The sequence below is a fragment of the Trachypithecus francoisi genome, unplaced genomic scaffold (genome assembly GCF_009764315.1).
Source record: "Trachypithecus francoisi isolate TF-2019V2 unplaced genomic scaffold, Tfra_2.0 Lachesis_group0, whole genome shotgun sequence".
Classification (NCBI taxonomy): Eukaryota; Metazoa; Chordata; class Mammalia; order Primates; family Cercopithecidae; genus Trachypithecus; species Trachypithecus francoisi.
The window spans coordinates 80,992,607-81,008,274 of record NW_022681453.1 but is presented as its reverse complement, the minus strand read 5'-3'; the positions used below and the strand labels follow the sequence as shown (position 1 = coordinate 81,008,274).

General features: G+C 36.8%; 1 protein-coding gene across 1 annotated transcript in view; it reads right to left on the bottom strand.

Annotated features, from left to right (window-relative positions):
* IFT57 (intraflagellar transport 57) overlaps positions 1–15,668 on the bottom strand; it is a 70,452-nt gene that overhangs the window by 35,926 nt on the left and 18,858 nt on the right. The window contains exon 6 of the mRNA XM_033211364.1: positions 2,666–2,788. Coding sequence (XP_033067255.1) covers positions 2,666–2,788 — 123 coding nt within the window. The remainder of the gene's footprint in view (positions 1–2,665; positions 2,789–15,668) is intronic.

The window sequence follows — 15,668 nt, the reverse complement described above, 5'->3', positions numbered from 1 at the left end:
AAAATTCCTATTAGACTTCAAATGAGATGTCTGACTTTCAGAGTTTACTTAGCTTGAAAGTAAAGAAATTAAACTTGCTTCCTTGTGGGATTAAGCTATACTTGAGAGTTGCTAACTATACAATTATTTTATTTTAACACATCATTCTAACCAGAATCACAATAATAGTGAATTTTAATTTTATGAAAAGAATTTGTTCTGACAAAACCAAAAAATCAGAAATCACATTTTTGCAAATGACTTCCAGAAGATTTCGCTTAATCAGTGAAGAAGAAATTCTTATTAATATATTTTTAGATATGAGAGCTATACAAAGAATTCACCTGCAATGCAATCATTTAATAGTTGTCCTCTATAATGAGTAGGTAAATGGACTACAGGATTTGTCCACTTACCTTGAATAGAGTTTGTTTATAGCTGTTCACAGTGTAGTAAGACCTCTGTTGTTCTCGCCCTATCCTGGGACTGTTCTAGGAGTCTAGCTTATTTCCTACCTGCTCTAAGACACAGTTGTACAAGCTCAAATCCAGACATTCTAAGAATAAATTAGCTTCTAAGACATTCTGAAAACAGCAATGTTTGTAAGATTTACTGGGGGGTGGGGGGAAGCAGACACTGGATCACGCTTTCAGAGTGATAAGCTTCACTAGAACCTTGTTCCATAATGCTGGGGACATATGTCCAACCTTCTCCAAGGTTGAAAATTCTCCTTCAGTCTTTTCATCTAGATGTCTCTTTAGCCCCTTTTGTAGAGATATTTACACTACTACTGGAAGAATATTGCCTAGTTACCTATTAACTTATTCTGAAGTCATTACAGTTGTCCCTTGAACAATGCAGAGGCTGGTCGTTAGGGGCACCAATCACTTTGTGCAGTAGAAAATCCATGTATAAGTTTTGACTCCTTAAAAATTTAACTACTAACAGCTTACTTTTGACTAGAAATGATACTGATAATATAAACAACACGTATTCCTTATGTTATATGTATTATATACTGCATTCTTACAACAAAGTAAACTAGAGAAAAGAAAATGTTATTAAGAAAATCATAAGAAAGAAAACATACATTTACTATTCATTAAGTGGAAGTGGATCACTAAAAAGATCTTTATCCTCATTGTCTTCATGTGGAGTAAGAGGAGTGGTTGGTCTTGCTGTCTCAGAGGTGGCAGAGGCAGAAGGGGAAGAGGAGGTGGAAGAGGACGCAGAATAGCAGGAATACTGGGTGTAACGTTTATTGGGAAGTCTGCCTATAGTGGACCTGTGCAGTTCAAACCCTGATTTTACAGGCTACTAGGCAGAAGGGACTTGCCTTGTCTCAGATTAACCTTGTCTTTGGACTTGGACTTTTGGGGTTAATGCTGGAATGAGTTAAGACTTTGGGGGACTGTTGGGAAGGCATGATTATGTTTTGAAATGTTAAGGACATGAGATTTGGGAGAGGCCAGGGGCAGAATTATACGGTTTAGCTTTGTGTCCCCACCCAAATCTCATCTTGAATTGTAATCCCCAAGTGTTAAGGGAGGAACCTGGTGGGAAGTGACTGGATTATGGGTATGGTTTCCCCATGGGGTTCTTGTGAAAGTGAGTGAGTTCTCACGAGATCTGATGGTTTTGTAACTGTCTGGCATTTCCCCTGCTCACTTCTTCTCCTTCCTACGGCCTTGTAAAGAAGACGTCTTGCTTCCCCTTGGCCGTCTGCCATGATTGTAAGTTTCCTAAGGCCTCCACAGCCATGCTGAACTATGAGTCAGTTATACCTCTCCTTTATAAATTACCCAGTCTTGGGCAGTTCTTTATAGCAGTACGAAAACGAACCAATACAACAGTATTTATCAAATTGTAACTAGAAAGGAAGTAGAAACTTGATACAATGGGTGAATTAATCTGGTCTAATCCCCAAATCTTATTAAATATGACTTCTTGATTATTTTAACATTTTATTTATTTATTTAGAGATGGAGTTTTGCTGTGTCATCCAGGCTGGAGTGCAGTGGTGCAATCTTGGCTCACTGCAACCTCTGCCTCCGGGGTTCAAGCAATTCTCCTGCCTCAGCCTCCTAAGTAGCTGGGATTACAAGCGTGTGTTACCAGGCCCAGTTAATTTTTGAACTTTTAGTAGAGACGGGGTTTCACTGTGTTGGCCAGGCTGGTCTTGAACTCCTGACCTCATGATTTGCCCACCTCGGCCTCCTAAAGTGTTGGTATTACAAGTGTGAACCATGGCACCTGGCCAGCATTTTATTTTTAATCACGTGTATTGAATAGATTATCTAAGAGCACTTCCAGGCTGCTTTCTGTTTTGCCATGCAGCAGAGCTCTGACCTATCTTATAACTCTAATCTGTTGGTATGGTCATGGAATTCCTATTCATCTAAACATAGTATGATTTCCCAGAAAATATTCTGAGAAAATACCCCACAACACCAGGCAAATATTATGTCTTCCAAATCACTCTTTTAAAGATCTTTGCTTCACTTTTTGGACCAGATTATATTATTCAGTTATTCAACAATAATTTGTTAAATCCTTATTAAGACGAAAATGCTGAAAACTGAATCCTACTGCCCTTCTTTAATAATTTTAATAATTGGGAGTACCCCTAACCCTGAAGTTTCCTTATAACATTTTTTTTTAAGATAATGTGTTCCCACTTTGATACCTTATTGTCAGTCCTAATCGTGACTTTCAGTTGCGGTAGTACACGTTCCACTTCTAGGCTCCATTCCGCAGCATCTGTTGTGGATTCCAAAATATCTTCTTGTTTGGCAGTCTCGTTCATATCCTAAGAAAGGAAAGATATCACAAGATTGAGAGTTTATAAAAAGAAATGGTAAAAATTTGAGGCATTTTAGCAGTACTGCACAATTTAAATCAAGAATTGGTAGTGTTAAAATTATAGTGGAAGAAGAAATTCTTTTCTGTCTTCCTACAATGTTGAAAGAAAATAATGCACCAACCTGGTAGAATAGCAAAATACATATTAAAAAAGAAGTAAATATATGATTCAACTATTTTTACACGGAAAAATGTTTTTGAGACATCAGATAGAACTCAATAGGAATACCATCAAATGGACCAACAAGCCATTTAGGTATGTTAATTGGTAACAGTAGAAAAGATGTTTGGTAAGAAAACTCACTCATGTTTGGTAAGAAAACACTTAAATCAGGCATGGTGGCGGGTGCCTGTAGTCCCAGCTACTCGGGAGGCTGAGGCAGGAGAATGGCGTAAACCTGGGAGGCGGAGCTTGCAGTGAGCCAAAATTACGCTACCGCACTACTCCAACCTGGGTGACAGAGCAAGACTCTGCCTCGAAAAAAAAAAAAGAAAGAAAGAAACACTTAAATTTATTATACTGAAATACAAACCCCAAATCTGAAAGACAAAATATAAAAAAATTCCAGAAGGAAAGAATTGCTATTTACAAAATTTGTATTCATAAGTGAAGTGATAATTTATTAGGTCAAATTATAATATAGCTTAAAGGGTAATTTAATATAGACATATTTGAACTCAAATAGGGAGGGGGCCAAATTTCTGCATTTGGTTTCTACATTGGAGTAATAAAAATCCATCATAATTGTTTTTGAATTACAACAAAAAAGGCCCACTCTTTTCTTTTTTCCCACCCCTTCACATTTCAGCATTAAGTATGTATGGATCTGAAAATATAAATAATGTAGATTAATGATTTAAAGATAAAATCTAAGGCAGTAATTTTGGTACCAATTCTTCCCTTTAACTCTCTTAATAAATTATAAGTAAATCTAAAGAAAAAATTAAAATATCAATGTTTATATAGAGAAAAAGAGACTAAAGAGATATAAACAGACATAAAATGTATGAACCTTATATGAATTCTAATTTTAATAATCTGTAAAAAGATATTTTTGAGACAATCAGTGAAGTTTTAATATGGGAGAATACTGGATGATATTAAGAAATTACTAATTTTATAGGTATGACATGACATGGTTTTGTTTAAAAAGGCCTTATAAGTTAGAAATAAATGCTAAAATATTTACCGATGAATTGACAAGATGTCTGAATTTTACTTTGAAATACTATGAGGCAAAGAAAAAAAGGGAGGCAGCTTTAAATAAAACATGATTGACAAAATGCTAACAACTGTTGAAACTGGTTAATGTGGCATGTTCATTATCTTATTCTAATTTTGTATACGTTTGAAACATTCCATAATACAAAATTTAAAAATAAAAACTAGGTGAACAACCTCATGATGAAATTACATTCCCAATATATATTTATATCACTAAAATCACATTTCTTAAATGAAAGTTCATTGGATTAGTCTTTCCAATCAGATGTAACACTAACCAGAAGATTAATCTTACATTAGGGTTTGTATTTCTGTGGGAGCCTGAGGTCTTTAGAGGCTTTGAACTCACTCCCAACTAAGACTCTGGAACAGTGCTAACATAAGAAAGCCTCTCCTACCTCCTAGCTCATAACAGCAAGTCCTGTTTAGACTCAGAGCCTTAAAGCCTATACTGCTTTTTGTTCAGATTCAAAGGACTATATATTTCTAACTTCACCATTTGAGAATGGATAACTAATACACGTTTTTACACTTTATAATACATGGTCTGAATGTATTCCATTTAGAAAACCAGAAGTATAAAAACCCAAAACATTAAGTAAAATGTGAAAAAAAAAAAAAAAGCTGAAGATTCTACTTCAAACATCTAAATATGGAAACATTGTATTATTTAGAGTACTTAATGCTGTATACTTCTATATAAATTGGATCTAGGGTAGCACAAGAGTATCATAGCTAGGGAAGGAGGTGCTTCATTCACAAAGTAGATATGTGTGAAGTTACATGAGACTGTGTATGATGGCAGGAAAAGAGATAATGGGTCTCTGTGTCAAAACCTAAAGCAATAGGGAAGGTTCTCTGCCATGTAAATTCACACTGGCATCAATAAGATGCATATGTTTGGAAGAACTAGGCATATGCACATTCACCGGCACATCTGAGTACCTGTCTTAGACTCCACGAGACCAATTTCTCATTTTCTATACCACACAGGATAAACTAATGGGGGCTGGGGTAGGGAGGACATATGCTTTGCTAGTGGTATGTGAGCCCTGACCTCAGGGCATGTGTGTGGGTATACACACAGGGTTACTCCTGCCAAGGTTATGGACCCCCACATCCCAACCCTGCAAAATCAGGCTGCAACAAGACAGCATGCCCTCTCAGCAGCAGTTCTGAGTGATTCTTAATAGAATGTAGATACTGCATCAAATGATAAATTCAGTAACGTTACAGGGAACAAAATCAATATATAAAAATCGGTATCATTTCTATATGCCAACAGTAAACGATTTGAAGTAGAAACCAAGAAAGTAATCCCATTCACGACAGCTAAAATAAAATACCTAGGAATAAACTTAATCAAAGGAGTGAAAAAATCTTTAGAATGAAACTACAAAAACACTGATGAAAGAATTGAAGAGGACACAGAAAAGGGAAAGATATTCCAAGTTCACGGACTGCAAAAATAAATATTATTAAACTGTCCATACTACCCAAAGCAATCTACAGATGCAATCCCTGTAAAAATACTAATGACATTCTTCACAGAAATAAAAAAAAAAAAAAATTCTAAAATTTATAAGGAACTACAAAAGACCCAGAATAGTCAAAGTAATCCTGAGCAAAAAGAACAAAGCTGGAATGATTGCATTACCTGACTTCAAATTATACTACAAAGCTACCATAACTAAAACAGCATGGTTCTGGCATAAAAACAGACACAAAGACCAATGGAAAAGAACAGAGAATCCAGATTTAAATCCATGCATTTACAGCCAACTCATTTCTGATAAAAACACCAAGAGTATACATTGTGGAAAGGACAGTCTCTTCAATACATGGTGCTGGAAAAACTGGATATTCATATGTAGATGAATGAAACTAGATGCCTATCTCTTACACAAAAATCAAATCAATATGGATTAAACACTTAAATCTATGACATGAAACTATAAAACTACTAAAAGAAAACATTGGGGAAATGCTCCAGAACATTGGTCTGGGCAAAGATTTCTTAAGTAAGACCTCAAAAGCACAGGTAAACAAAGCAAAAATGGACAAATGGAATCATGTCAAGCTAAAAAGCTTCTGCACAGAAAAGGAAGCCATCAACACAATGAAGACACAACCCACAGAATGGGAGAAAATATTTGCAAACTACCCATCTGAAAGGGGATTAACAATCAGAATATATAAGGAGCTCAAACAACTCAGCAGGAAAAAAAACCCAAATGATCTAATTAAAAAATAGGCAAAAGATCAAAAGAGACATTTCTCAAAACAAGTCATACAAATGGCCAAAAATTATATGAAAAAATGATCACTAATCATTACTAATCACCAGAGAAATGAGAACCAAAACCACAAGATACCATCTTACTTCATTAAAATGGTTTTTATCACAAAGACAGGCAATAACAAATGCTGGCAAAGATATGGAGAAAGGGGAACACTTGTATACTGTTGGTGGGAAAGTAAATTAATACAGCCACTATGGAGAACACTTTGGAGGTTCCTCAAAAATCTAAAAATCTATCGTATAATCTAGCAATGCTGCTGTGGAGCATATACCCAAAAGAAAGGAAATCAGTATGTTGAAGAGAAATCTGCATTCCCATGTTTACTGCAGCACTATTCACAATACCCAAGATGGGGAATCAACCTAAGTGTTGATCAAGGGATGAATGGAAAAAGAAAATACGGTATATATACACAATGGGATATTATTGAGCCATAAAGAGAATGAAATCCTGTCATTTGTAGCAACATGGATGGAATTGGAGGTCATTATGTTAAATGAAATATGCCAGGAACACTAAGGCAAATATCACATGTTCTCACTCATATGTGGGAGCTAAAAAAAAGTAGATTTCATGGAGATAGAGAGTAGAATGATGGTTACCAGAGATTGAGAATGGTAGCTGGGAGGAGGGATAAAAAGGGAATGGTTAGTGGATATGAAAATATAGTTATTTAAAACTGCATTAGTTATACAGAAAAAATAAGACCTAGTGTTTAGTAGCACAATAGGGCAACTATAATTAACGATAATGTATTATATATTTCAAAATACCTAAAAATGTGGAATGGGAATGTTCTTAACACAAAGTAATGATAAATGCTTGAGGTGATTGATATCCCAACTACCCTGATCTGATCATTATATATTGTATGCCTTGTATCAAAATATCACATACAACCCATAAATACGCACTATGTATTCATAATAACTAAAGATAAAAAAGTTAAAAAATAAATAAAAATAAGTTTGATTTATGGAGTACCATTGGGGTGAACTGAAGCTAGATGCTGTTGATTAAATCCCAAAGCCAGTGCTCTCCAACCCTCATTTCCACCCTCATTTCCAACCCTCATTTCTATCCCCTCTTTCTTTCTCTCCTTACAAGATTGAAGTTCAGAATCACCAAACAAGACAAGGGGTCATACTCCTACTTTCTTTAGGCCTGGATGCGGGATTGTTCAAGTTGTGAATAACATACTCAAAATGTTTTACTGAAGGAAGGGCATTTTTCATAAAGACAGATGGGTTTGCAGTGGCCGTTTGAACTAGACCTAGAATCTGAGGCAGTAGGGTACATAAAGATCAAACGCTGCATTAAGATATGCTAGTGCATAAGCTATTTGTTTTTATGTTGGACCCTTTAGTAAGTTGCATTTACCCTTACTAGCTTATTATTTGGTTCCCTTAAGCAACAATTTGCTAACTCCCACTCCCAATGTCCTAAAATGATTTAACGTAGGAGCTCAACATTTTTCACTCACTTGTAGGCCATAATTAATATATGAGGGGAAATGGCCCAGTTACTAAATGAATAAAGGGCAAAAAGAGAACATTAGATTTGGCAGAGCAGCATTAACTTATTCAAACTATACAGTTTCTTTCTACATCCATGTTTGCATATCTATTTCATAACCTCATTCCTCACTCAACATTTCTTAATGCCTAATAACTGGATACATTAACTGAGCAAGCCCTATACAGAAAGTATAAATCATTTTAAAACTATACTACCGTGCCTTGGTTATAATACTTTGAGAAAACTTTTCTTCCCAATTGTTTTTCCATTTAACAAATGGTACTTTATGTGGGTCACTTGAAAAAGAGAAATAAACTGCTGTTTCTTTTAATCAAAATTTTATATCATCATGACAAAGTCCCTCTCTAACACGTTAACTAAGATAAAGCATTGCTTTTGGGAAGTTTCATTTTCCAGTTACTGCTGCAGAAGAAACAATTAGAAGCTCATAAGGCACAAGTTATCTAGAAGTCTCATTTATAATAAATTAATTAAACTAATAATCCATTTGTTAAACTCCTACAACATTCAAGGTAAGAATTCAGGCACTGTGCTTGGTGTGGAAAGCTAAAAGGATTTAATTGCTGCCTGCAAAATTTGCAGACTACTAGGAAGAGCCTGAGGCCAGTTAATGGGAGTAATAACTGGTCCTAGGTAAAAGGAGAAACTGATGAGATGGGAACTGATCCTGACTGCCAAAGGAAGAATTGAAAATAACAGTCTACACTATCCCATAAAGTAACCTTGGGCTCAAACAGTGGGGCACACCATCGAAGTCAGTTCAAGAATCAAACATACAGTGTTAAAAGCCTACTCAGAATCCTGTTCCAGTAATCTCTGGTCAAGCATCAAAGAAAGGCTATGTTCTGTAAAAATAAACATGAGATGGCAACCTCATGGATATACCAGTGTCCTGATTCATTTGAAGAACTCAAATCATATACCTGCTGAGAGGGTGTTAAAAGTCATATTAACTCTCAAGATTAAATACTCCCAAGACTCAAGGAAAAGGGAACTAAGTTGTCTTAAGAGTCACCACAGCATGGTGTAAATGTTACGAGGGATGGGTCTGGAATCACATCTGCTCAAATCCCACCTCCATGACTTACTAGCTGTTGGTTAAGTTACATGACCTCTCTAAATCTCAGAGTACCCATCTGTAAAATGAGAATAACAGCACCTTCCTCATTGGAAGGGGTGCTGTGAGCATTAAATGAGACAATGTATTTAAAAGGCTTGCACAGTGTATAATACATATTAACCCCTGGTATATTTTAGCAGTTATTATCATTATTATTACACGCCAAACATGGTATCAGATGCTTTTACCTATGGGTTAAATGCCCAACAATAACACCATGAAACACGGAGTCTTATTACCATCTTTTAAAGTGAGGAAACTGAGGCACAGAATAGGTAGGTGACTTTTTCAATGTCACATCCAGTGATTGGTAGGTCAGGCAGTGTTACTCTAGAGCACAAGCTCTAAAACACCTTACCATATATCTATCAACCCTTTGTCACCTAGGCTATAATTATTTTTCTCCAGTTTGTCACTTGTATTTTAACTTTATGGTGTTCCCCACTCTGCTTTCCCGTAATATAAAGTTTTAATATTTATACATTCATATTTGTATTTTATGTTTTTGATTTTCTTGTCATGCTTAATTATGCCTACTTCAAACTGCAACACTTGTCTGTCCTCATGTTTGGTGTGTGAGTGTGTGTGTTTTGTTTTGTTTTGAGACAGGGTCTCGCTCTGTCACCCAGGTTGGAGTGCAGTGGCATGATCTCGGCTCACTGCAGCCTCTGCCTCCAGGGTTTAAGCGATTCTCCTGCCTCAACCTCCCAAGTAGCTAGGACTACAGGAATGCACCACCATGCTTGGCTGATTTTTGTATTTTTAGTAGAGATGGGGTTTCACCATGTTGGCCAAGGTAGTCTTGAAATTCTGGCCTCAAGTGATCCACCTACCATGGCCCTCAAAGTGCTGGGACTAGAGGCATGAGTCACTGCACTTGGCCTCATGTTTTTGTTTTATTTTTGTGCCTTATTATTTGTTATTGTGATCCGTGTGGAGTTAATTTGGGTGTAATATATGAGGGAGGAATCCAGCTTTTTCTATAAATGGATTAGCCTATTATCTCTTCACCATTTAATTGAATAGTTCAGTTTTCCTCACTGATTTGCACTGCTTCATATACTAACATGACCACATATTTGTATTATTTTATCGACTCTATACAACTTTGTTAAATTCTGTGTATATTTTCAGACTTATAAAAAATTGCATCAATATTACACAAAAAAATTTCCATATACCCTTCATTCAGATACCACTTCCAAATGTTCTCATCTTACATAACTTTGGGCTAATTATGAATAAAAGGGTACAATGTTTCTCTCTGGATGCTGAGATTTGGGAAACTTTTCACATTTTTCTTTATACTCCTTTGTTCTTTCATTTTTTTAAAAACACAAGGAATATATTTTACTTTAAAAAAGAATAAAGTTTTTTCAATAAGCAGGTAAAAATAAAATTTGATTAACTTCCAAAAACCAGCTGTTACAGGTGGTATGCTATAGGAGTCTGAATGAGAAAGACAAGTATGTTTTAATGCAATAGTGAGTTTTAAGTTTAGCCTTGCAAGAATGTATGGGATATAGACAGGCAGAAAAGAGACAAGTCAAGTGTTTTCAGTGAGGAAAACAGCATAAGCCAAAAAACTGAAATAGGAATGAATATAACTTGTGAAGATCAAAATGAGAAAAGAGTCTAGGGGCTTAAACAGGTGAATACTGGCTGGGTGCGGTGGCTCATGCCTGTAATCCCAGCACTTTGGGAGGCCGAGGTGGGCGGATCACAAGGTCAGGAGATCGAGACCATCCTGGCTAACATGGTGAAATCCCGTCTCTACTAAAAAAATACAAAAAATTAGCCAGGCGTGGTGGCGGGCGCCTGTAAGTCCCAGCTACTCGGGAGGCTGAGGCAGGAGAATGGCATGAAACTGGGAGGCGGAGCTGGCAGTGAGCTGAGATCGCGCCACTGTACTCCAGCCTGGGGGGACAAAGCGAGACTCCGTCTCAAAAAAAAGTGAATACTGGGGAGGAAAAAAGAGTTAAGTACATTGTGAAAGACCTTGAAATCTAGGGTAAGGAATATGAATTTTGTCCTCCAGCCAGAAAAGAAGCCAAGAAGTTATAGGCAAGGTACAATTACTGTAGTTTTATACTTATCCAACAACTATTTATTTAGTGCCCCCCATGTTCCACACACTGCTATAGTCTAGGTATAGTGACTACAACAACAATCCTCATGAATAAAACATGTTAGCTATGTTTTATAAAGATGTATGGGTTTTTGTAGATTTTGGGGTTGGCTGTGGGGCTAAATGGGGCAAAGTGATAAGGGAAGTGTCACTGAGGGGATAGAAGAGATAGCATTTGAGCTGAACCTTGAACATTTGAGTCAGGTAGAGAGACAGTGGGAAGGTATTTTAGAAAAGAGATAATAGGAAACAGAAGCATTGAATGGGAGCAGATATGCTCACAAGGTATTTGAAAGCCTATGAGGGCACCCATTTAACCGGAATAAAGGGTTTGTAGAAGAAAATGAGGTTAGCTGTGTAGACAATAATCAAATTGCTAAGGGCCTTGAAAGTCAGATCAAAATTTTATTCCTCTATACTCTATATAAATGGACCTGTAGGCAATGAAAGCCATCAAACGTTATTGAATTCAAAATGACCTGTAATAGTCATGTTTCAGTAAGTCAGACAGAGAAGCAGGGTGAAAAATATTTTGACAAAGGGTGGGGGTGGGATTGAAAGAGGAAGACCAAAGACTATTTAGAGCATTACTGTTATACAGTCCAGACAGGCGATGAAAAGAACATGGCCTTGCAAGACAGCTGAAGGGATGGATATAGGAGATGTTTCAAAGGCAGCATCCATGGGTCTTAATGACTACATAGATGGCCTGGGTAAAGATGAATCAGACATATATTCAAAGCACTAACATTGCCAGGGGTAAGTGGTAAGTGGCGATGAGGATTTGAGAGATGGGTGGGTTTAAAAAATACAGGTTGTAAAAGACTGAAAAAAACGTATAGAGTCTGGTACCCATTTACTATATTGAATTATATAATAAATATCTGCTACTAGTGTTGATGGAAGGAACTATAACCTACCTATTTATAGAATGACAGCTCTCAAATAATATCTTAAAAAATCATTATTTTATTACTTTTCATCAGATCTCCCTGAGTCATTTCTGTAGGGGAGATCTTGTGTGACAGCAAATTTAGTCTACTGGGCCTTCAATAATAATCCATGTGACAGATTATGAAAATAAAGCCATGACATCACCAGGGCTTCCCAATTTACATAGAAATGCAAGTTTCTTGATAACTTATATCCTATGTAAGTATCTTACTCAAAAATACTGATGGCAATCTAGGGACTCATTTGTATTGAGGGATTGGGGCTTTTTCTAGTCTTCCATGGCACATAAGAATGTTGAGAACTAATTCCAGTTTCTAGGAAAGGTAAAAAATTATAAAAAATAAGAAATGCATGAAGTGCATACTCTATGCCCGCACAATGTCAGGTACTGCCCACAGGTTAGATTTTAATAATCTCAAAACAAGACTGGTTAGAATTATTTGTGTCCCACTGCCAGATAAGAAAGCAGAGTCACAGAAGTTAATTAACTTGCTATGGTCATGTGGCAAGTGACACACAGTCAGGAATTCATCTAAGGCTGCTATTTCTGCCATAGAATCTACCTTGAAGGTATGGACTCAGATCTAGAAGGGACCTTGAAAAGTCCTTGCTTCCTACTTTTTCTAGGCCTACAATGAAAGCAAGAAGAAAATAAGGATCTCTCTTACTTCAAAAGTGGGTTGAAAAGCTACACTGAAGATCAAGCAAAACTCGAACTGGGTGTCTTTTACACCCAGCAAGAACTGCCATTTGAGCCTCCACTGAGCAGTGAGAAGTAGAACTTTTTTCTCTAGCCCACATTTCCTATTCACCCCCAGATGTAAAACTGATGGGGGTGGTAAGGGTTAGTTACCAGAGAAATAAAAGCATTTACTCAGTCATAATGTGTCCCATCACACTCAAACATGTGGCATTTTAATTTCTCCTGTGAAATATCAACCATAGACTTCTCTCATAACACAGATAGGAGGTCTAACACTCAACTGTTTTAGGAAAGCAGAAGAAAAAACATTCTCCTTAAGCAGGAATCAAAAATTAATGGTAATTGATAGGGCAAGCTGTACATAGAACAGTTTTTTCTCCTGGATTACTCAGTAAGGATATTTTGTCTAAAATAAAAACATAAAACATATGTAAAATTTAAAAAATAAAGTATTTAAGATATTAACCAAAAAAGATCCATCTTCTTCCTCTCTTTGATTACAATACTGCAGTTTTGCCTAGATGAAACTCTAAACCTGAAATGACATTTTTACTCTAAGCTCATATTTTTACTTCCTTTCACCTTTTGCGTTTCAAGCTAAAAAGTCTCTCATTCTTACTTAGTATCATGAATTTCTTGCTAAGTAATTAAAAACCAATTGTGTTTAAACCTTTTGAGATACTTGGTTTTACACTGTGTAACTCAGGATTTGGTTTCCAAAACCTCAAATTTAGCATCTCAAGAAAGAATAGTAACTATGGCATGTTTGAAAAAATGTTTTGAAATGAGGTGATGGGCATTTAAAAATAGAATTCAGAGAGTGCGTGGCTCCCTCTCCTCTTTTTTTCACTGGGGGAGGAGAATGACACATCTGCATTGTGCTGCCAGAAGGCTGTTGCCATGATTCTGTTGAGTTTCACAAGGGTGAATGGAGATACAAAGACTACTCATAATTACAGCATAGCCACTGTGAACACCCAAGCAGTGCCCAATTGACATATGCAAATTAGAAATGGAAATGACTAGCACACCTTGGTACCACCTCATCACTAGAGTCTTCCTTTCCTGCTCCCACTCCCTACAGCTCTGAATAGTCTACTATACTCCTAAACATCACAGGCCCAGTCCAACTGTCAGAATTTTAATTCAGCACCAGTGTCCTTTCTTATGGCCACTCTTAGGGTAACTTCGGCTAAATTTCAGATTTCAAGAACACTCAGGAATCAGAGGGACATAAAGAACATGGAATTCTGTGGACTAGCCTTGAAGCCTAATATCTGTTCATAATGCTTTCCTTCTAAGAAAAGTTATCTCAAAATTCAAGTAATTAAATTACAAATGAAATTGTGGAAGATGAAGCAATGCCTCACAAATTACAGTTGTCGGCAAAATCATAATTGGGGTAAGGAATTAGAAAGGAAAATCACACAGAATGACTTTAAATATATTTTTTAAACCTTAAATAAATGTTCTCAAAAGCAACTGCTTCCAAAACAAACCAATGTCATTGTTATAAGCATTCATCATCAGTAGGAGGAACATATCTTTTTCAGTATTCATGAAACTACTGCTGTGTCATGATCGACTTAGGCAGATGTTTAAAGTTTAGTCAATGGGCAGATGGTATCTCTTTACAAATTCTTCAAGTTAGCAGTTACAGGCTTCAACTATGCTGTGGTAGTTAGGAAGATGGGTCACCAGGACCTCTTTCAAGGAAGATCTTGCTGCTGAGCTTCAGAGAATGTGGCTAGCAGACAGCCTCCTGCTGTCAGCTCCCGCAGAGAGCCATTTCACCTAGGAGTATGTCCTTCCCAGGGCAACTGGCCTTCAGCAGGTGAGCTAAGCAGGCAACACTTGGCTCTACCAGGTTGGCCAATCTTTGTCAGGCCTGTATCGCAGCATGACTTCTCCCTCTGCCCAATCCTACTTTCCTCTCCCCTCCTTTCACATGTGTCTATTTCTAATAAAAATCTTGCACTCCAAACTGTCTACGTTTGCATCCAGAGAACACAACCTGCTTATGACATGTCTTTTTCATTTGCATTCTCACTTCATTTTACTCCAAATCTCAAGAATATGCTTGTGTAAGTCCAACTCTTGGAATGATCATGATACTTAAACAGCATGCTTTTCAGGGTCTAGACTTCACTTTATTTAATGAAAGAAAAGAATATAGGTAGATTTCTCCCTGCATTATCCCACATGGTGCACAGAAGAGTATATAATTATTGTCAACAAGTTCTTTTCTCTATGAAAATTGCCTGTAAAACCATAAATGCAAAAATAGCACACATTCAGGCCTGTATTCCTACAGTATTACTGATTATTGAGCAACTTCTACACACAAGGCACAGGTGAAAAAAGCAGTGAAAAAGCTCCTGCTCTCGAGGAGTTTGCATTCTAGTGGTTGCGACAGAAAAAATAAATCAGTAATTAATAAATGTAATGCAATACCAGGGTCTGTGAGGAAAAATAAAGTAGCGTGGGTGAGAGGATAGAGAATGATTGGAGAAGCATCTTATTGTCTTAAAACTATAGACAGGGAGGGAATGCTGCAATCCACACACGGCTGGGCTTGTACAGTCACATATACATTTAGAAAGTCACTTTCCGTGACAGTAGGTATCGTTTCTGTTCCAGTGAAGAACTCATCATGCGCAACTTTCCTAAAATAATATTTCCTCTGCATTATGAGTCCACCTGCTGCATGAGACATAAAATCTTAAATCTATGATACTAACCTATATAGCAATTTTGTCTTGGGGAAAGAGCAGCCCGAACCATCATAAGCTGTAGTCAGACACAGCTGTCTCAGGCAGATGGCTTTAGTGGGCAATATCATGAGCTTGCCAGGT